This window comes from Castanea sativa, chromosome 3, assembly GCF_040712315.1.
Source record: "Castanea sativa cultivar Marrone di Chiusa Pesio chromosome 3, ASM4071231v1".
In the NCBI taxonomy this organism is placed as follows: domain Eukaryota; kingdom Viridiplantae; phylum Streptophyta; class Magnoliopsida; order Fagales; family Fagaceae; genus Castanea; species Castanea sativa.
The window spans coordinates 30,407,802-30,431,613 of record NC_134015.1 but is presented as its reverse complement, the minus strand read 5'-3'; the positions used below and the strand labels follow the sequence as shown (position 1 = coordinate 30,431,613).

At 35.0% G+C, this 23,812-nt stretch overlaps 1 protein-coding gene across 4 annotated transcripts in view; it reads left to right on the top strand.

The window, feature by feature from the left end:
• The first annotated feature begins 5,987 nt into the window (after positions 1–5,987).
• LOC142627481 (uncharacterized) overlaps positions 5,988–23,812 on the top strand; it is a 43,557-nt gene continuing 25,732 nt past the window's right edge. For 2 of the 4 annotated variants that reach the window (XM_075801352.1, XM_075801351.1), the window contains exons 1-12: positions 5,992–6,114; positions 6,593–7,205; positions 7,294–7,418; positions 7,506–7,600; positions 7,734–7,970; positions 8,699–8,789; positions 14,230–14,281; positions 16,132–16,197; positions 18,236–18,384; positions 19,699–19,769; positions 19,897–20,091; positions 20,295–20,333. In XM_075801352.1, the coding sequence (XP_075657467.1) occupies positions 6,619–7,205; positions 7,294–7,418; positions 7,506–7,600; positions 7,734–7,970; positions 8,699–8,789; positions 14,230–14,281; positions 16,132–16,197; positions 18,236–18,384; positions 19,699–19,769; positions 19,897–20,091; positions 20,295–20,333 (1,707 nt within the window). In that variant the 5' untranslated portion in view covers positions 5,992–6,114; positions 6,593–6,618. Of the gene's footprint in view, positions 6,115–6,592; positions 7,206–7,293; positions 7,419–7,505; positions 7,601–7,733; positions 7,971–8,698; positions 8,790–14,229; positions 14,282–16,131; positions 16,198–18,235; positions 18,385–19,698; positions 19,770–19,896; positions 20,092–20,294; positions 20,334–23,812 lie in introns of all 4 variants that reach the window. The other 2 variants (XM_075801354.1, XM_075801353.1) reach the window with 1 other exon arrangement.

Genomic DNA, 23,812 nt, shown 5'->3' with positions numbered 1-23,812 from the left:
AATTTGGCACGGAATTAAAGCCAACACAAAATAGTTGTAAATCACAACTTTACAAGAATCTCAAGATCATTTTTATGATATGCAATGGATGAATTAATGCATATAATGCAACTATAATTTTTGGGTATATGAATGGTTATTTTAGCCATCTTCCAATATTAAATTATGGGCGCAAAATCGAGTTTTTACAAGTATTTGAGATTTTGATAAAATATTGCTAAAAATAGTACTTGGGCTTTTAATAGTATTTGAGCTTTTGATAAAATATTGCCAATAATAATACTTGGGCTTTTAATAGTATTTGGACTTTTGTAAAATATTGCTAAAATAGAATTTGGGCTTTTAATAAAATATTGCCAAGAATAGTACTTGGGCTTTTAATAATACTTGGGCTTTTGTAAATATTGCCAAGTGTAGGCTTGGGCTTTGATAAACATTACCAACCCAAGTGTTTCTGCTGGACTTTTTGGGTTTTGCTAATGAGATAAATGGGTTTGGGATAGGGGGAAAATGCCTTGACACCCCCTAAACTTTTAATTCAGCAAATTTACTCCATAAACTTCATACATGTGCCAAATTAATACCTCACTCTAACTACCATTAATATTCTAACAGAAAACACATGAGAGACCCATGAGTCGTTTAAATTGGGATTGAAGCCGAAGATTGGGGTTGATTGATGCGAATTTGAATGATTTGGGTTTTTAAGGTTGAGATTTGTAAATTAAAATTTGGGATTTGTTGTGAAATCGGTTTGATTAGGGTGTTTGTGTGAATGGTTGAAAAAGATATGAATTTAGGTGGAAGTGTGGAAGTTGAACTCTCCGGCGAGAATCATGACTAGCAGGTTGGAGTCAATTGGGATGGACTTTGGAAGGGGGATGCTATGAATGAAACGAAATAAAACCTGCAAAGATTTTGAGAGCATTTGTTCAAGTTCTCTATTAGAGAGGTTGTTTGTAGAAAAGAAAACACCATTATAATACTCTATTTGTAACTAGTAGCTTATAGTGGGATGGGAGGTCAGATGACTCAAACGTCAATGGAATTTTACTAGCATGAAATCTTTTCTAATGGTTGCCAAATGTTTATTCTAAGCAAATATCATCATTTTTTTAAATATTATATCATTGTACAAACTTGCGACTATGGTCTCGATAATAGGACAAAGAACTTCGGTTCAATTGTTGGAGGGATGCCACCGTGGTTCTTGTTTGATCTTCCCCCCTCTCTCTCTCTCTCTTAAATTGATTTTGGTATTTTAAACTAAACATGAGTCTCATGTGCCCTTGCTTTTAATATATTAATAGTAGTTAGACTAAGGTATTAGTTTGGCATATGTATAAAGTTCATGGAGTAAATTGGCCAAAATAAATGTTTAGGAGAGTGTAATAGCCACTATACTAAAGTTCAAAAGGTGTCAGAGCATTTTTCCCTTTGGGATATAATATATTTGTTGGGCTTTTTTTGGGGTTTTGCAAACATGATAATCGGATTTAGGCTTTTAAAGAGATGGTATAATTTTGTGGCTCAATTTTGGTAATGATATGAAAAATATTTGCAGTGGGTGATATGAAAAATATTTGCAGTGGGACCAAAATAATTTATGGGGCTTGTATGAGTATTTTTTGGTGAGTGGGTAAATGAAATTAGGACATGTGGCATGTAAGAAAAATTGTACATTTTACAAAAACACAATAGCTTCCCCTCACCCCATTTGGTAGCTAGTTCACTAGTTTGGTGGGCAAGTCGTTGCTTCGATGACCAATGTCAGTAATTCGGTCTCTGGAGATGCCATTTCGATGACCAATGTCAGTAATTCGGTCTCTGGAGATGCCATTTCGATGACCAATGTCAGTAATTCGGGCCAACTTGGCTGCACCAATATTTCCTTCACGCAGCATGGGAAGCTCAGATGGAGACCATGCATAGTATGACCCACCATTGCCTCCGTACACCTTCCTTGCCAACTTTGGAGAAAGATCAAGCTCCATAATTTTCAATCTTTTTTTTTCTCTCTTAAATAAAATTACCAAAGTATCTTTCTTGCTTTCTGTGCTTTAAAAGAGAGTAAGAGGGCATTTGGATCCGCGTTCCTACGTCCACGTCTGCGTTTTTGCTTCTGTTTTTTTTTTTTTTTTTTTTTTTAAACCCAGCCGCATGTATTGACTTTTCAGCCATGAACAGTGCATAAATGCACTGTTCATAGGTCCCACAAATTTCACTTTTCAGCAACTTTTTCATTAAAAATGGGTCCCACAGCACTATTCACACATTTAAAAATTATTTTACTACAGTGTTTTCAGTTTTCAGTTTTCGTTTCAGCAAAATAAGTTCTATCCAAACAGACTCTAAGAAAGGATGTATATATATAGAGAGCAGTGAGGATTGAGAAGAGAGATTTTGTTAGATAAGTATTGTTTCAGAAGATTCTACTAGATAAGACTGAAGTAGTAGTAGTTAACTGCAACTGATTTTCCTACTCTGTTTGTTATTATACGCTTTGTGATTATGAAGCACGAAAACCGTGACTGAGGTGTGCTGAATAAAAATCCTACTAGTATTACACGTGATTTGCGTGTGCAATATACTCTTTTATTTTATTTTTTTTTTAGTTTAGTATTATAATGTTTAAAAGTGGTGTATAAATAATTGTGTATATTTTTTTTTATTTAAAAAAGATATAAGGTAATGTGGAATAATATTTAAGAGAAATGATATACCCACTTCAAGCCCGATTGCGACCTTGATGCAGCCAGTATCTCTCAAAACTCAAAACATGAAAGTTGTAGAGCTTTTTCTTGGCGTTTCATAGCATCTTGAATCATCTCAATCGGAGCTCGGATGAGAGAATAATGCCCGGATTATGAAGCGATGTCAAAACTATCCCGAATTGCCCAATTAGCTTTGTTTTGCACTTAACGCCTCCATTTGCATCCTAAATCAAAATATAAGAATAATGAGTACATTTAGACACCAAATGAGTGTAGAAGACTAAACATTAAGGGAGAAACATATGACATTTTGCATTCTCATCAATAATCAAGTCTTTAAAGTATTAATTATCTGATAGATAAATATTATAAAAAGACTTAATTATCAACAATTTCTTCGTTATCTGATTATCCATTTTATTCCCATGCAAGCAGGCTTATTTTTTTACAAAAACCAATAACAAATAACCAATCACAAAATTATTTAATTAATTTTAATTTTTTAACCAATTAGAATGAATTTAAATTAATCGCATGTGATCAGTTCCACCCAAACAAAATGTATGCAAACCGTGAAAACTTGATTATGTGATATCTTTCACTCTAACGGTCCGATTTGGGAATCGGGCATACTGCTGCGGCCATTATAATCTTAAGATCATTTTTATGATATGCAATGGATGAATTAATGCATGTAATGCAACTATAATTTTTGGGTATATGAATGGTTATTTTAGCCATCTTCCAAGATTAAATTATTGGCGCAAAATCGAGTGTCTACAAGTATTTGAGATTTTGATAAAATATTGCTAAGAATAGTACTTGGGCTTTTAATAGTATTTGAGCTTTTGATAAAATATTGCCAATAATAGCACTTGGGCTTTTAATAGTATTTGGGCTTTTGTAAAATATTGCTAAAATAGTATTTGGACTTTTAATAAAATATTGCCAAGAATAGTACTTGGGCTTTTAATAATATTTGGGTGTCTGTAAAATATTGCCAAGTGTAGGCTTGGGCTTTGATAAACATTACCAGCCTAAGTGTTTCTCCTAGGCTTTTAATGGTGTCGTGTAGCAATGAGCTTTGTAATAGATTTGCTGGACTTTTTGGGTTTTGCTAACGAGATAAATGGGTTTGGGTTAGGGAAAAAATGCCTTGACACCCCCTAAACTTTTAATTTAGCAAATTTACTCCATAAAATTCATACATGTGCCAAATTAATACCTCGCTCTAACTACCATTAATATTCTAACAGCAAACACGTGTGAGACCCATGAGTCGTTTAAATTGGGATTGAAATCGAAGATTGGGGCTGATTGATGCAAATTTGAACGATTTGGGATTTATTGTGAAATTGGTTTGATTAGGGTGTTAGTGTGAATGGTTGAAGAGGATATGAAATTAGGTGGAAGTGTGGAAGTTGAACTCTTCGGCGAGAATCATGACTAGCAGGTTGGACTTAACTAGGATGGACTTTGGAAGGGGGATAGAGATGCTATGAATGAAATGAAATAAAACCTGCAAGGATTTTGAGAGCATTTGTTCAAGTTCTCTATCAGAGAGGTTGTTCGTAGAAAAAAGAAACACCATTATAATACTCAATTTGTAACTAGTAGCTCATAGTGGGATGAGAGGTCAGATGACTCAAATGTCAATGGAATTTTACAAGCATGAAATCTCTTCTAATGGTTGCCAAATGTTTATGCTAAGCAAATATCAATTTTTTTTAATTTTAATATTATAGCATTGTATAAACTTGCAACTATGGTCTTCATAACAGGACAAAGAACTTTGATTCTAGTGTTGGAGGGATGCCACCGTGGTTCTTGTTTGATCTTCCCCTCTCTCTTTCTCTCTCAAATTGATTTTGGTATTTTAAACTAAACATGAGTCTCATGGAGTAAATTGGCCAAAATAAATGTTCAGGAGAGTGTAATAGCCACTATACTAAAGTTCAAAAGGTGTCAAAGCATTTTTCCCTTTGGGATATAATATATTTGTTGGACTTTTTATGGGGGTTTTGCAAACATGATAATTGGATGCTTTTAAAGAGATGGTATAATTTTGTGGCTCAATTTTTTTTTGAGAGAGAGTTTCAACTTATGGCGTCCGCTTCTGATAATTACTCTTTATTATCAGACCAAGATGCCAATCAGTTTTTGGTGTAGGCGGGGATTGAACCCCAAATCTTTTATACAACCATCAGAGACTTTACTAGCTGAGCTAACTAGAACCCACTTTTGTGACTCAATTTTGGTAATGATATGAAAAATATTTGCGGTGGGACCAAAATAATTTATGGGGCTTGTATTAGTATTTTTTGGTGAGTGGGTAAATGAAATTAGGACATGTGGCATGTGAGAAAAATTGTACCTCCACAAACATTTTACAAGAACACACAATAGCTTCCCCTTACTCCATTTGGTAGCTAAATCACTAGTTTGGTGGGCAAAGTCCCTGCTTCGACGACCAATGTTAGTAATTCGGACCCTAGAGATGCCATTTCGATGAATGATGTCAGTGGTTTGGTCACCAAAAACATCGTTTTGACCACTGGTGCCAGATTTTGATAGCTGAAGTGATCATTTTAGTGGTTGAAGACACCATTTATGGCCACCAGCGCTGGCAGTTTGGTCATCCAAAACATGTTTATGGCAGCGGTTGTTGGCAATCTAGCCATTGAAGCCACCGTTTTATCTACTAGTTTCGGTGATCCAATCATTGAACCTCTGACATTTGACTTGGTGGTTGAGCCGTTGATTTTGGTGGTTTGTTTGAAAAATTTTACTTGTCATACCAAATACTTGAAAATATTTCAATAATAATTGACCATACTTTAACTTGTGCAATTTGCATTTTTTTTTTCTTAAAAGGAAACAAAAGGAAAATACCTTAAAGGGTCCTTCTCATCATTCTGTTTCCAAGGCACATTTTTTTTCAACATATTAGTGGGCCTTTACAATGGACCAGAGCTGAGTGGTGAAAAACCAAAAATGAACAACTGCATCAAACCTAGACGAACCATACCTAGTAAGTAGTTCTGTGTAGCTTACAACACTATGAATTTTTATTTTTAATATTTGACAACCAGTTTAGCACACAACAAAACATAACACATTCCTATCAATAAAAAGAAAAGAAACAACACAACACAACACAACACAACACAACACAACACAGCCACGCATGAAAATGAATATGATGGTCCAAGAAACATAACATAAATATAAATATTATTATATATATATATATATATACATATATATATATGTATAGATGATATGGCTGAGACCTCCTCTCCGCTCCTCACGTCTCGCACCTTCTTTTGCTCTTACTAATACTAATTTTCTTTTTCTCTTTTATGGCCCCCTGACCAAATTTAGGGTTTCACACAACAAGGTATGTATCTTCCTCATCTTTCCCTTATCCCCTTATCTTTGCCATTTCTCTTGACCAACCAAGGAAGCAGATAATAAAGAATCCAATATTTTTACCTGCGTCTTTGAACATTCTCAAATTTCTTTGTAACTCTTCGTTGTTCTTTCCAAACCAATCGTAAAAATATGATACCATATGGTTGATTCTGTAATTAGGTTCGCATGTGTTATTATAAATTATTACACACACAAAAAGGGAAACAGAAAATGCAAAATCCATTGAATGCATTTTGTAAGAAATGCTTCTTTTTTAAAAAAAAAAAAAAAAATTTGATGTGTGTATATATGTATTTTATGCCTATATCTACAAAGTTTAACAATCAGATTTTTTTTTTTCTTATTTATTTCAACCAGTCTGAGTAATGGGTTGAATTTAGAATTTTCAGAAAAAAAAAAAAATTGAGTGTTAAACTAATGGGAGTGTGTACAATGCGGCGCAGCTAGAGTTGAAAAATTAGAGGTGGCGATGTATGCAAGGAGATTAAAGTGTGGTCATCGGAGTTGGGGTTCAGTGTTTCAGCCTTCCAAAGATTTTACTAGGCCAAACTGTGTGGATCGTGCTTCTTCTCAGTCTTTGAGTCGTGCATCTATAGCGAGGAGCCGCTCTTCACATAATAGTACGATTAGAAGACATTTTTTAGATTCTATTACATCTCGGGGTCTTATAGGTGGTAGTAGTTGTTACAGTGGTTTACATGGAAGGCTAAGTATGTCTTTAAAGAGTAGTCAGTTACGTGTTTATAGTTCTGAAGGTGATGGAAGGAACACAAGCGAGGAGGAACACATACCTGTCAAAGATGGGAGTAATATTGATAAGGGAAAGAGTCGGCGAGAAAAATCTAGGGAGGATGTGAATCGTTTTGATGCACATGCTCGACTTGGGGAACAGGATCAAAGGGAGTGGCTTAGCAATGAGAAGCTTGCTATTGAATATAAGAAGAAGGAATCACCTTTTTTGACCAGGCGTGAGAAGTTCAAAACGGAGTTTTTGCGCAGGATTGTGCCATGGGAGAAGATATCAGTATCCTGGGAGACATTTCCTTATTACATTCAGTAATTACTACATGCTCATATCTTTTGACATTACTTTGAATCTTGAGTGTAGGATATTCTTAGTAATTTTATTTAATTGCTCTTATAGTGAACACACCAAAAATCTGTTGGTGGAATGTGCCGCTTCTCATCTGAAACATAAGAAGTTCACTACGTCTTTTGGTGCTCGGTTGATGTCTTCAAGTGGAAGAATACTGCTTCAGAGTGTTCCAGGTTGGTCATTGAACCTATCCAATGTTCCAAGACAACTGCTTGTGTATAAATTTTCTTATTAGAAGGAGGAATATAATATTTGTACAGGCACTGAACTTTACCGTGAGAGATTAGTTAGGGCGCTTGCACGTGATCTACAAGTTCCCCTACTGGTGCTTGACAGCAATGTTCTTGCTCCTTATGTAAGATCAGTGATAGTTTTTTTTTTTTAAAAAAAAAAAAAAATAATTTTTAATTTTTTTTATGCCAATCAATTCTTTACTCTGTTTATCATAATTGGATGTTTTGATTGTTTTTCTTGTTTTATTGGAGCAGGATTTTGGTGATGATTGTGCATCAGAGTCTGAATCAGAGGATGATGCAGAATCTGGGGAGGAGTGTACTTCAGAATCAGAGGTTGATGATGAAAATGATGCGACAAATGAAGAAGATTGGACTAGCAGTGGTGAGGCAAGTGCAGATGGTAGTGATAATGATGAAATTGATATGCAAGCAATTGCTGAAGCAGCCCTTAAGAAGGTTATTCCGCACAGTCTTGAAGAATTTGAAAAGGTATTGGCTTTTCTTGGGGGGGGGGTACTTAGGTTCAATGCTGAGCAGTAGTCTGTTTGCCATAGCACAGAGCTGAAAATTTAATGTGATGTAACACTTTAAAATATCAAGTGCGTCATGCCATTGGACTATGGGTCTGTTTAAAGTTAATTTCTGTCAAAAGTTTTCTCTTCCTGATATTTTAAGAGCTGAAAGAGTTGAAGATTTTGTAATTACTGGAATTTGAATTGTGTTTTTAGTCCTAACATTTTAAGAACTGAAAGATTTGAGGATTTTGTAATTACTAAAATTTGAAAGTGTTTATTTTATTTTTTGTGTCCATTATAGTTGGTTGCTTTTAGAAGAAATTAGGAATAAAAAAGGGATCATGAGTCAAGTGTGCAGTATAAATTTGATTAAAATATTTCTGGCTTGCCTTTTTCTCTCTTTCAATAACTACAAGAAATTTAGGACCCCTGTTTGTGAAGAAGATAGATTAATGGGGTATTATTATCATTTAATGTCGCTTGACTGCATCTATTCATAATGTGTGTGTATTCTGCTATAGTTTAATAATTCAAAGTAATGATCTCACGAATTCCTTTCACTGTTGTTTTGTTGTAATTGGGAGTCTTTGTTATGCTTTTGCATGGTCTTGAATCACTTGCAGTAGAATTAGGGAATCTCAGTAATTGATATGGACCATATTCTATGATCTACTCTTCATTTTGGAATTACATTTGTGGCAGAGGGTTTCTGGAGATTCTGAGAGTTCCCCTGAGTCGTCAAAGTCTGAGGCTGTTGAGTCTTCTGATGACTCCAAACAACCGCTTAAGAAAGGTAATATGTTTTTGATATTTTCATGATAAAACTAACATGTACTGTAATGTGCTTGTTTTGTTACTCAATATTGTATTTTTTTAATTTCTTCCAAATGTGTGGGATAAGTATATGGCATTTGAGACAAAATCTAAACACACATTATAATTTGTGTGTGCAGGCATGTGTGTGTTTTAGTCACAAGATTTGTCAAAGGTGGGTAATGGTCAAAGTGTGAACAAACAGTTTGAGAATAGATTGTAGGATTTGGTATAAGACCCGTTGAAGCCTGGCTATTACAACTTTCATCTAGCTTGATTTTTTGATATGTAAATTTCATTAAAACAAAAAGGATAGAAGGGCGCCACCTATATACACAGGAAGTGTACAATGGTACACCAAAATTAAATGCTAAAATTACTTCGATAGTCTTATGGAATAAAAGCTTAGGTCATGAATAGATCTTTCACAACCCTCAAAAGTCCGAGCATTCCTCTCCTGCGGTCCTGCCAAGGAACCCACATGAGGCAATGGGGAATCATACTCCAAATCTCAGCATTTCAACACCTGCTAAACTTGCCTTATCAACTAGCTAAAAGCTCCACAACACCTTTTGGCATATCACAAATACACCCCAAACAATGAAAAAACCATGCACCGAAGCTCAAGCTACCGTGCAATGGGGAAGTATATGATCAATGGTTTCCCCACCCCTCTTTCACATGCACCACCAATCTATAACAACTATTCTCCACATCTGAAGGTTATTTGTCTAAGAATTTTCTCCAAAGCTGCTGCCCATAGGAAAAACCTAACCTTTATTGGAATGTTAGGCATCCATAGACTCTTCCAAGGGAAAGACTAAATGACCAATTAGGGGGCAAGCTTAACACTCCATAATAGGGCTTAACCTAAAAGACATTTTGAGTGAAGGGAGTCCAACAAACCCTATCCATTTTGCCCATAATAAATTAGATCCATATAAGATGAAATCAACCTTGTTTCCCAATCCTGGACGGAACAAAACTAAATTCCCATCGGTAACTATCCCCTACAAAGGATAGAACATCTGCCACAGAAGCATCCTTGTGACTAGCAATACGAAAAAGCTCCAGAAACCTGTCCCTTGATATAATCCACCCACACCATGGGTGCTAGAATCTATAAGGATCCATTTCCCACCTTGAGATTCACAAACCTTTTAAAAGCTAATATTCTTCAAACCCTTCTAGCGTTGTTCCAAATAGCTCCATTATATCTCTCTTCAAACTAGAACTTTTATATTTTGTGCCAGACAAGCTGAATTCTGATATCTAGCTGTTGCTGTGTAGGTCTCCTTCCATCTGTTTCTTAACATTACCGCAAAAAGAATAGATGGAAATTCATTACAGGGAGAGAGGGAGATAACTAGGTTCAAGTTTGTTTAAGATCCTCATCTCTTCAATGAATAAAAAGTTGTCTCAATTGATTCTTTGATAAGTAGAAAGTGGACCCAATTGATATATAATTTTACTTTCAAGTTTGTTTGAGTTGAATTTTGTTGCAATTCATGCAATTGAGACATTCAAACATGTGTACATACATGTGTTTTATATGTATCTTTATGTTTATGTCATGGTGCTTTATATTTATGTTAGATGTATGTATTTATCTCCCTGCTTGCCTTAGTCCCTTTTCTTTTCTCTTTGGTGTGTATGTGTTCAACTTTTTGTTCTTCATTTTTTAAAAGGAATATTGTTATTTACTAGCTCCATCTCTTTGGCTTAGTGAGATTGTCTTCTAGTAATAGACAGCGGTTTATGAATGTTTCTGTAATGCATGTTAATGTGTTATTGTACACAATGCCTATAATCAGGAAAATGAAGAAGGAATGTGAAACTTATGCATAAGCAGTGTGCAAGTCCATGCTAGAATTATGTACAAGCAGCCTGCAAGTCCATGCTACTTGATCTGATGATTTCAAATCACAAGAAGCCTAAACAGTGCATCTATAGTTTTTGCTTCTCATTCAGATTCTTTTTGAGAACTACATGCTTTGCCTTTTCAGTTATTGAGATTCATTCCCATGTGATGCAGGGCAATCAAGAGAAAATAAAAGAACAAGAAAACTAGAAGACAAACCCAAAGAATCAGCACTTAGGGGTTGCTTGGAGTAAGCACCAAGCAAAACTTAGGCATCAGCATCTAAGGTGTCAAGAATTGGCACCCAACTATTGGAAAATCTCCAATCTAAATATCATTAATTAATTAATCGTCTCCTCAAATACAAATAAACCAAGCTATTGTGTAGAGTTAGAGGTTCTAGGAAATAAAGAGATAAAAGATAACAACTAATGAAAACTAATCCTAATTGACTCAAATACTAATCCCTATCCGAATAAAAGTCTACAATTATCCAATTTCCTATGAGATAAGTAAAAAAATCTGAAAATGTAAATTCAAAAATAATTTTGGTTTTGCTCCTGCATCATACTCTCCTAGTTGTTGAATATTCGACTTTCAGTTCTAAAGTGTTGAAGAATTAGGATCACTTGCATCAATTCATGAACATCTTGGGAAGCACATGGAATAGAAAGACCTTGATACCCGCATTGTTTACTTCAGGAATTAAAAATTCAATGTGTGGGATTGGCACAAACTTATCTTGAACCATAATATCAAGCTTTTCCACATTATCAAGTTGTAGATCTGCATACACCATGGAGGGCTCTATAAGTATATAGACTTCTTGTTTTTTAAGCTCTATACACTCTGGATGCTTGAAGATTGAAGCTTTGGTCGACACTTGTTCTTCATTGTCAACATCAAGCTTTGGTCGTACTTGATTTCCCTTCATTAGAGTATCCAAGTTTTCAACAGTTTTCATTAGATTTCCTAAGTCTTGGTGTATGGAAGATTCTTCATGAGTGAGTTGAGCATTGTTGCACTGCCTTATGCTTGTTTGTTGATCTTGTAAATTGCCATTGCCATGAGAAGGTTGACGTAGATCCTTGCAAAAATACAGTGGGAAAAATTCAATACGAAGATCTTTTGTTCTTTCCCAAGTAATTTTAGACCAATGGCCTGTAAAGTGAAGGCTCTTGTAATGATTCCAGTACTCTAAAGCTCTACCAACAACTCTTGTTTTGGCATACCGCATTTTTTGTTTGTCATTTGATAAATGCACATGTTCAAAGAATTGTTCCACCTCAAATATCCAAAACTTGAAAATCCATGGGTCTTGATTTTCATATCCATAAAAAATAGGTGGTTGGACTGCCACCATTGTTCACTAAAAGAACAAATCTCTACAGAAAATTGATAATTGGACCTGAACATGCAAAGTGGAGGTGTCAACTGGGACTGGCCATGGACTTGCACTATCTTCCATAGCTTCAAACTAATATAGTGGGCTTCACAAGTTGGCTTCTGGGCTTGATATGCTTTGGGCTGTATGCTTTATTTTTTATTTTTATTTTAAGATTGGATTTATTTATTTATTTATTTTTTGGGGTGAAGGGGGCAGGATGGTTTTCTGATGGGTGGGTGATTGCTTTTCTGTTTGGCTGGGTTTCCTGTGGTGGTAAATGACAATGACTGTTTTTTTTTTTTTTTTTGAATGTGGATCTATATGCTTTGATTGATGCAGGACAATCAAGAGAACTAAAAGATAAACCCCTAGAATCAGCACTTAGGGGTCGCTTGGAATCAGCACCAAGCAAAACTTAGGTATCAGCACCTAAGGTGTAAGGAATCAGCACTCAACTATTGGAAAATATCCAATCTAAATATCATTAATCAATCAATTGTCTCCTCAAATACAAATAAACCAGGTTCTTATATAGAGTTAGAGCTTCTAGGAAATAAAGAAATAAAAGATAACGACTAATGAAAACTAATCCTAACTGACTCAAATACTAATCCCTATCTAATCTCAAATCTATTCCCTATCTGAATAAAAGTCTACAATTATCCAATTTCCTATGAAAGGAAAAATTCTAAAATACAAAAATCTGAAAATGTAAATTCTAAAATAATTTTGGTTTTGCTCCTGTATCACCATGTCTTACCCTAGGGGAAAAAATAGAAGGAAAAATGTTACCGTATACAATTTTTATCCGGGTCTTATTATTTTTTGGTCTGCTACTGGTGGAGTTGCAGCTACTACTATTGAACACCCATTATGAATTGATAGCTGCTAGTGTCTGTTTTTCTTTTTCAAATTTATTAGAATTTCTAGGTCTTTTCATTTTTTTCATGATTTCTTGGTGTATCTCTTGTATGCTTCCTGTGAACATGGGTTGCACCCCTTGCGCTCTATGAATTTGTTTACTTATTTTAAAATTTTCAGTGCGCTGCTGATATCTTTTAGTAAATAGGGGACAGCTAAAAAATTGTATCTTTGACTGGTAAAGATAAATTTTATTAAAAAAATGGTTTACATGCCTCTTGAGTACACAGGAAGTGTACTAGAACAGATTAGTAAAATCAGCGAAAAGAGCCTTAATCCAAAAATTTAATGAGCGGGAAAAAGGAAAGACTGCACATCACAGACAGCCAATTGTACATAGAACACGAGAAAAAATTGGACTTCCTCCTTTAAACTTCCTCCCAAGGGAGGAAGTTTATTATCCCTTGGCACATATTATTCCCTTATGGCTTGGTATGCTTTTCAAGTAATACTGAGGGTTAGAATCTGTTCCTTGAATGCTCATTTCACCACACTTTTTGTCATGTGTATGTGTGTATGCAAAGGAGGTAGTTGTGAAAGTGGAGGTTACTGGAAAACGTTGAGCTTGTAGTGTCGGTATTGATATATGTGGGGGTCTTGGAATGATTGAAGTGGAGGTTACTGGGAACATTGAGCTTGTAGTGTCGGTATCAATATATGTGGGGGTCTTGGAATGATTGAAGTCGGTGCGATTGTCTAGAAGTAAATAATAATGTGGTGGTGGTGGTGGTGGTGGTGTCTTATGTGGTACCGGCGTGTCTTATGTGGTTAATTTGGAAGGAATGCAATGCCGTACATTTGAGGACATTGAGAGACCTATTGATCTTTTGAAGTCTTTGCTAGCTAGAAATTTGTTTGAGTGGTCTTGTATTTGGAGTTTTATGCATTGTATTTCCATGTCTGATTTCCTTATTTTTGTTAGCTCTTCCCTTTGATTTGATTGTATTCGATTCAAGTGCAGTGTGTTTATTATCGTAAGCACATTGTACTTTTCTTAAAAATAACACTCTTATTACCTACCAAAAAAAAAAGTGGTGGTGGTGATGTTGGATTTTATGTTGGAGGTGCCAGTGTTGATGAGATGATGGTCTGGTGTTGGGTTCTCATGGTGTTTTTGGTGTTAGCTAAGATCTGCTTACTGCAGCTAAATCGAAAATAATATTCTACATTATTATTTTTTTTATTAAAAAAAAATTGTAGTCTTTTTTCAATTGCTTTAATTAATTACTTTCTCACTTCATCTTTTTCCAGGAGATCGGGTGAAATACATTGGGCCATCTGTAAACATTGAAGCGGATAACAGGTCATAAGTTGATCCTTGTCTGTGTTTTCTCCATTATAACCTTCATTTATTTAAGGTTTAGCTTTTTCAAATACTGGAGTTCACTTCTGAATCTAGTTGGTGTTTCTTCTATGTATGATTTGCTATATGAAATCTTATTGATCATATAAAATACTAGAATCCAAAATCTTGTAATTTCATATTTGTGTATAGCCAAATTTGACTTAAATCCCATTGTTTTGAATCATCACAATGTTGTTCAATATAATAGGAATTCTGAAAAGGAAGACAAAGGTTTTATCCATTTAGTTTTTCGGACCTGGGTATTTTATTCCTCTGTGCCTATCCCACATTGTGTGACAACAGGCCATTGGTTAGGCAATCAAGATAAATTAATTTTTCATTTTGGCTGGTCAGTATAACTATAGGCTTTATGTAGATAGAGAAGATTGGAGTTCTAAAAAACGAACCATTTTTATATCTTCAAATAAGGCTCAAAAGTTTGGTAAGTCTCTTTATATATGAACCTAATCGCATTTAATTTGTAGATTTTTTTCATTCTTTAGAAGTAGATCCCAGATATGTTTTATTACAGAGACACACACACACACACACAAAGAGATGTACTGTGTCAAGTCGCAGAATGTTATCGATTTCTAATCATGTTTTTCTTGAGGCTGGGGATTTTTCCGAGCTGTTGTGGTAGGTTCTCTTCAACTATATGGATGCCTTTGCTTTAAGTAGTATCATTGAATCTTTATAGTCACATCATTTATAGATTCATTTTGATTTTGTATATAATTTTTTCTTGGTGTAATTATTTAGGCTTCTTTGTGTCCTTTGTACATGAAGTAGTCTTTCTCTAATAAAATTATACTTACCCATCAAAAAGAAGGTTTACAGAACATCTGAACCCCGGTGCTTCATAATAATTTAACACATCCTAGTATTGACGTCATCATTGAATTGTTAACAATAAACATTGACCATTTGAGCATTGTTTATCATTTATCTGACACATTTTCCTCTGTGCAAACTGCAAAGTTTTCTTTGCCTGTTGTGAAGTGACTATATTCCTTGATTTTATTGTGGGAATTTAGGGCCCGTTTGGTAGAGGAGTTTGAGTAATGTTGTTTGGGTGTTTTTGATATACGTGTGGGTGAAAAAAGTGTGTAAGGTTGTTTAAAATGTGAAAATGTGTGTTAGAACCACACAACCAAACAGGGCCTTACTTTCCTATTTTTCATTTTATGTCTGCCTCCCCCCTCAGGGTGGGGATCTTGTAAAGAGGAGCTTCTTTGTGTCCTTTGTATGTGAACTAGTCTTTCTCTAATAAAATTATTCTTGCCCATAAAAAAAAAAGGTATACAGAACCCTGGTGCTCAATAATAATTAAACACGTATCCTAATATTGACATGACGTCATCATTGAATAGGTAACAATAAACATTGACCATTTGGTCATTGTTTATCATTTATCTAACACATTTTCCTCTGTGCAAACTGCAAAGTTTTCTTTGCCTGTTGTAAACTGACTGTATATTCCTTGATTTTATTGCTGGAATTTACTTTCCTGTATTTCATTTTATGTTTGCCACTTCGCCTTACCTATCAAAAAAAAAATGTTTGCCACTTTGCCTCACCCCAGGGTGGGGATCTTGTATGGAGGAACCATGAATTTGCCAACATGTGGAAACAAGAGAGTGCTGTTCTACTAATTGGTTGGATTTGAATATTGTGACAAATGACTAACATGCTGTGTGGGAGGGTCATATTTGTGATCTATATTTTGAAACCCTTTAGCATGATCTCTTCACCTGTGAATACTGAGTATACCCTCACCTGACAACAACATATATAATTTATAACAGGATCATATTGGGGAGGATACCAACATCTGAGGGTCCAAAAAATGCTTATACCATTATTCTTGGCAGGTGGGTTGGTAAGTTGTCTTGATGTATACAAGAAAAACTCTTGGCATTTTCATGGAACTTTGTTGGTCGATGGTTTTTCTTCTTGAGGATCTAGTTGTCTCTTTGATGGTCGTTAGCTGTCATCCAGTGATGTGGAAATAGATTGGTAAAAGTACCTTAAAGATTCAGCAGTTCTTTCTATTGATGTTTATGTTGGCTGTAGTATTTCAAGAAGTTTAGCTCTCATTCTATGTATGTCCATCAATAGGAGGTGGTATCTTGTGTAACGGTTGTATACATCTCTCTCTCTCTCTCTCTCACATTGGGGTGGGTCCCATACTTGTCAGGTCCACCCTCTTGTGGGAGGGATCTTGTATGCAACCGTTACACAAAATAATAAATCCCACAATATTATATATCCCATTGATAGATAGTAAATTTTTGTACACTTTATATTTAAGTTATTTCCAGTGCAGTGTGACACAGGACAGATTTAGGGAAAATCTAAGTGTTGTGGAGAATTTGGGATTTTGAATAGAGTATGATTTTAGAAGAAAGGATTGGGGTTTGTACAATGTATCAAGTTTGAATTTTGTTGGTTTGGTAGGGAACATATATACTATTTTTAGGTTATGGTAGGGCAAAGGAAATGGTTTCACTTGCAGTAGCAAAGAAATGAGAAAAGAGTCTTGTTACTGTTCAGGGGTTTTGTGGAAAGTGATGTGAACAGTAACAGTGCACCAAACAAATGAATGCACACCTATGTATTTTTGTATGTGTGTGAGAGCTCAAAAATAAAAGATCCTGTAAAGGCATGCTTTTGTTAAAGAATCTAATTAGTATTATAAGAATCAGATATTGATATCTTTCATAGAAATCCCACCCACTTAAAATTTTGGAATTAACTAAAAAAAAAAATTCGATTATTTGGTGCATTTTTTAGTACAGTGGTTGCGTCTGTATTTCTGCACCAAGTTAAGTGACTGCTATTTCCTGGGAATTTTATAATGGCCTTTTAGAGGGTGATTCTGGTGGAGTGGTTATTTATTTATTAATTCTTTTTTTTGATATTTACAATGAGGGTGGAGGGTTTAAACCCTAGATGTCTCTGTTGGAAACGCTAGGAGGTGTCAGTTGAGCTACGAGGCTCTTGGCCTGGCAGAGTTGTTGATGGCCACAGTAGATTTTTCATGTATGTGCTGCAAGTGATCATGCATTTGTCTAGTTAAATAGGAGATTTGGTGAGGTTTGAATTGAGAGCTATCTATAGTTTACCTTATTTCTTTTTCTGCTGGATCATCTTTTTTGTTCTCTGAGAAAAGTGATCATTTTCTAATGTTCTTCCAAGCTAAGATGTTTAGTGAAATGTATTGACATTTAAATCTCTTAAATGTATTACTCTATGTATGTCAAAGAACTGACGGTACAATGGGGGATATGCAAAAGTAGTATACTTGTGAAAGGTTTACACTTAAAAGGGGGGATATGTATTACTCTTGTTTGAGTGAATTTCTGATATTTTTGACACTTAAAAGGTTTACACTTTTGGGAATCATCTTCTTATTTATTTATTTTTATTTTTTCACATGATATCTGTACATACCATTGTGTGTTACTATGCGATTTCTGTGGGGAAACATCTAGTTCACATATGCAGAATTTTGATATTTTTGAGTGAACTTCTGATATTAAATGTGTATAATAAAACATGGCATTGAAAACCATAACTTTTAGTGAAGCATAGATGTTGATTGAGGATACATTTATAATTATGTCGATACAAACAATCTTGAAAACAAAGAATACTAATATGGTGGGGTACATCTACATTCATATAAGCACATACGTTGATTTTCTTGTCAAAACTTTGTAGATCTTAGTCTATGCTTTTTGTTCCCCTCTTTTGTGGGAGCTGATTTCTGGTATCATCATAAATCTATGTCATTTGTTTTAGGCAACAAAATTTAACACTGTTCCAAGTGCTTCTTTTCTTATTATAAGCAGATTCATAATATCAAATCTTCTTACAATCATTAATCAAAGTTTGGCATTTTTCCAGGCCTCTAGCAAATGGTCAATGTGGGGAGGTATATGAGGTGAATGGTGATCGAGTTGCTGTCATTTTGGATATTAGTGAAAAAAAAGCTAATAATGGTGAAGAAGAGAAAGAAAAAGAATCTTCAAAACCCCCAATTTATTGGATAGATGGTACTCAGTTTTATTTATTTATTTATTTATTCAATTACTTATCTCTGGCTGGCATGCATCATTCAATTTGATGTGGATGAACTGGCAGTTATGATATGTTTGGATGTCTTAAATTTGTTGTGGTTTTTTATATTTACTTGATTTTAGACAATGATGCTCATCCTATAAAGCTATTCTGTTAGCAGAACCATTTTGGTTTTGTTGATTGATGGGTAATGCTCAAATGATGGGTAATTGTTAAAAGTTCCAATTGAATTCATGACTTATGAAAGGATGCTACCTATGCAACACACATATCTCCATGTTTAAATTCTAATTCTTTAAGAGACTCAAATCTTTTGTACTAGAGTTTTTATTTTCTAAGAAAGCAAAATCATTTATTAAAAAAGAAAAAGAAGAAGAAGAAAATTCTATGCTACCAAAGAAAAATCACCTGAGCATTTATTATTCCCCTGGAGGAAGCTAAATGCAATAAGTTGACCATACTTCGTAGTTATGGTTTTAAATGCCATCTCCTGCATCATTATTTTGACCGTTTGCACATTGATTATTTGACAATTTGGATCCTCCCTTATTTGAACTAAGGAAGGTTATTATTATGGCCTTTTCCTGTGACTGAAGATAAGCTTTAATTTTGTTACTAGTGTAGTACAGTTGTCATTCCATTTGTACAGAAGTCCATGTAAAACGTTATGTTCTATTAGTTTGAAATATGTTGTTTCATATGAGTTGATGCTTTTCATGTTCTGTGATATATGAGAAAGGATTGTTTTTCTCCCTCTGTGGTCTTAAATTTTCTTCCTAGCTTGGGGATTTGTTCTATGGAAGGTGTTCAAATTAACTTGACATTAATCTTGTAGCTTCAGTTGTATTTGAAATGATAATCTCTTACAATTTTTCATCTTGACTTTGTATTACTCTTCTTGAAATATAGGTGTCCCTGTTGATCTAACCTAATTATCTGTTCTAGCTGTTAATTTGTGGAGGTGCCACACTTTGACTTGCCAAAGGCTTGAATGTTCTGCTTGTGTACTAAGTTTCACGCTTAGTTTTACCTGAATTATTTGTCAGTGTAATTTGTACTTATCTACATTTTAACTTAAGTTTAGGATTGTTGAGTTTCTTGTATATTATATCTCTGCATGTTTGCTTTAAGAGCTAATTGACCAAAAGGTTGGGTTTCTATTGCTGGTTTGTACAAAAATCTTATAGCAGCAAGTAAGGCATAGAGATGATAACTTTTTTATTTCTTTCAGCATATTAGCCTGAGTATTTACTCATTCTAAAAAAATGACAAGTTTTATTCATTCACAGCTAAGGAGATAGAGCGTGATAGTGACACTCAGGCAGAAGATTGCTACGTCGCGATGGAGGCTTTATGTGAGGTATATGTGCAGATAAGTTTGACATCTCGTTTGATATGAACACTCAAACAGGGAAAAATATATACTGTATTATATAATGATTCAAGAAATGCTTCCTAACCACTTGATGTTTAATTTTTCTTTTCAGGTTTTGAGATCCAAGCAACCTCTCATTGTCTATTTTCCAGACTCTTCTGAATGGTTGTCTAGGGCGGTTCCCAAATCAAATCGTAAGGAGTTTGTACATAAAGTGCAGGAAATGTTTGACCAATTATCAGGTCCAGTTGTTCTGATCTGTGGGCAGAACAAAGTTGAATCGGGGTCGAAAGAGAAAGAGAAATTTGTAAGTTTCATGAGTTTGATGTTGATTAGCAAGTTGTACACACACACACACACACACACACACACACACATATACACACACACACACACACACAAATGTGTTTGAGGCTGTGTACTTAAATGTAATTATCTGTGTTGACATTCATTGCCTGTTATAACTTGTGGGCAGTTTGTTCTTATATTTTTCTTTATGATGTTTAACAGACAATGATACTTCCGAATTTTGGGCGCCTCGCTAAGCTGGTAATGCTTGCTAACCTTTGAAGGCACTCAACACACATTCTCTAACTAGATAGGTTGACTTTACATGTTTAACTGTCACTATTATTATTTTCCTTTTATATTCTTCATGAAATGGTTTGACTGCTGTGGAAGTTAATAATCTACTGCAAATGCAAGCTTCTTGAATAAGACATTGATAAGATTTGAAGCATGTGTCTTTGCTCTTATTGTCAAGTAGAAGGGTGAACCTAAGATCAAGGCTAGTTGGAAAGCCCGGATACGGCTAAATGGTTGCCGTACCCGTGTTGGACACGGACACGGCTACACGTGTCCAAGATTTTTTTTTTTTTTTTTTAATAATTTGGATATGGCCGACACACGACACTAATGTGACCGGGACAAGGCTGTCGACAATTTTTTATTTTTAAATTATAAAAAAGGACTTAATTTAAAATAAAAGCCTGAAACGCGTTGTTTGAGGGGCAGAACTTTAAAACTAAAGTCCCAAACTAACAAACCTAGTATGGTCACCTGAAGAACAACCCTAGCCCATCGCAGATCTTTTTCTTCATATTCTTCTTCATAGATCTTCGTTTTCACAATTCTTCTTCTTCTTCTTCTTCTTCTTCTTCATTGCAGACACAAATCTTCTTCTTCTTCGCCTCTGGTCCTTCCATCTTCCTTTTGTTCTTTTTTGACTTTTTGTTTCTCTTGTTTGGTTTCTCTGCTTGTTTACCATTTATCTATTCTTTTTAGTTTTGTGGGCTTGGGCATGTGACAAAGCATTGGAACTCTTAAACTTATTAAGTCTTGGACCTTCTCCCAAGCTAGGAAGCACAAGTGTGGATTTGAGTGTGGGTGCAGGTGCAGTGCGGTGACTCTGCAATTTTTGAAAAAGTAAGGTGCTGGTGTGGTGGGATATGTTTATTAATAAATTATTAAATATATATTTTTTATTTTCTATATATTGCTAAGCATTTCATATAATGGTAAACATATACCAATTTAAGTGCAATAATAGATAAATTTAAAAGCATATTTATATATATATTATTATAATGTTTACACAACCCCAATTTTATCCCAATAACATATTTATAATATTAAATTATTTTCCTTAAAAAAGAAGAAGTAATGAGGTAGTGCCGTGGGGCCTTGGGGAAGAAGTGGTTAGTAAGACAAAATATTAAATCAAAGTATCAAAGAATAATAAAAATTGATGGGTAAAGGTGATAAAATCAAAGAATCAAAATCTGTATTTTTACTGTTTTCACAAGTTCCAACCCTTCTCTTTCAGTTTTTTTCTCGTTTTACACGTTATCTTTCTGACTTTTCAAGTCCTTATCTTTTACACCAATACACATATTCAAAAATCTGTCCGCAGTCCACAACTTTCTCCCTTCCTCTCTCTATCATTGTTTCAGGAGCTCAGTTTGTAGCCTCCATGAACTTCCTGTGTCGCCCTTCATTGCCAATCAACGCTGCCTTGACCAGTAAGTGCATGAAGAGGAAAGATTTAGAGAGATCCCGTCCGGCTTTCGGCCCCTTTTGGACTGAATTGGCTCGTATCAGCCAGTTTCTTGGCCTGTTTCAGTGGATTTTGACCGATTTAGGCAGATTTCGGCCGGTTTCGGGGCTAATCGGAGAACGAAAAAAAAAGTGGCAAATCGGTGCGTTGACGCAAGTCAGGTGTGGGTGTGGTGGCCCTGGAGCCATACCTGTGCTTCCCAGCTCCCAAGTCCAATTTGATATATGAATTAGACACACACACAGACACATATATTTCACTTGTGCCTTTTATTTCATTATTAAGTCTATATTACTTTTTAACTTGTGCCCTCTTTTTTTAATTTTATATTCTAATTTTTAATAATAGTTATATATTCACTTTATTATCCATTAATGCTCTTAAATTTTTATATATATATATATATATATATATATATAACATTATACGAAAAAAAAATGCTTAACAATATATAGAAAATATAAATAAAAACATATTTAATAATTAATCAATATTCATATCCCTGCCATACCTGTATCCTACTTTTTCAAAAATTGACGTGTCGCTATGCTGTACTTGTACCCACACTTGCACCTGCATCCGTGTAGGTGCTTCCTAGAAGGCAAGCTGGGAATTAGCTGAAACCTTACGGTTCAAATACCAACTAATGGACTACTAGACGTCCAGTAGAGAGATTCTCAATGAGGATGTCATTGAAAGTAGAGATTTATTTATTTATTTTATATTTTTTTATTTTAAGTTAATGTTTTTTGGCTTAATATTTTCTGAACACTTCTATTAAACATTTTGGCTGGTTCCAACTATACAAACAAGTTCCCTCTTGGGAATTTGGAATGAATTGCTTTATGAGTTGTAGACTATGATTCCAAAAAGTCCCTTGCAATCACTTTCTTTGGAAGTTATAATGTAACTTCATTCTGCCTAGACCATTCTATCCATATGCCTTTTTGATGTAGGACACCTTGGAAATTGGCCTTACGTGTGCTTATGGTGGGTTAAGGTTTAGGGTGATAAGAGGAAGAAGGAAGGGTTGACTTGGGATGTAAGGAAGAAGGAAAAGATCAAAGTTCATGGTGTTCAATGTTGTATGAATAGTATCCATGTTCAGTACCACAAGAATGAGAAGAAGAAAAGATTGAACAGAGAGAATGAGAACAATAAGGCTTTAGGTTTGAGAACATGTGGTTGAAGACGGATGGGTTCACAGATAGGGTTCATTCTTGGTGGAATTGATATTCTTTCTCAGGTCGTCAGAAGAAAGAATTGTTGGAGGCCTTGAAATTATTGGATGCCAAGGAAGGGGAGTATGGCCTTTCTGAAGTAGAGATAGGTGACAGGGTTGTGGTGAGATCTCAGATACAGAACCTTCTCTCTTTGGAAGAAGTCTCATGGAGACAGAAATCGAGGATGCTATGCATTAAGGAAGGAAACAACAATACCAAATTCTTCCACAAGGTGGCGAATTCTAGGAGAAGGTATAATCATATTAGTATGGTGGAGGTGGATGGGGTTCATTATGAGAATGAATCAGAGATGGTGGACAAAGTCGTACTGTTTTATAAAAATTTGTACAAGGAGACACAGGAATGGAGGCCTTTTGTGGAAGGTTTGGAGTTTGATAAGAAAGAGGGGCTGGAGAGGGACTGGTTGGAACAGAGGTTTGAAAAGGAGGAGATTTTGCGAGTTGTCAAAGAGTTGGAAGGAGATAAAGCTCCAGGTCCTAATGGTTTCACTATGGCCTTCTATCACCGTTGTTAGGGAGTTGTGGAAAGAGATGTCTTTGCTGTGTTTGAAGAGTTTTATCAACACAGTAAGTTTGAAAAATCTCTTAATGCAACCTTCATAGCCTTAATCCCCAAGAAGAACGATGCTTCCAATATTCGAGATTTCAAGCCTATTAGCTTGGTGGGGAGTGTATACAAGATCCTGTCTATGGTTTTGGCAAACCGCCTGAAAGAGGTTTTGGAACAGC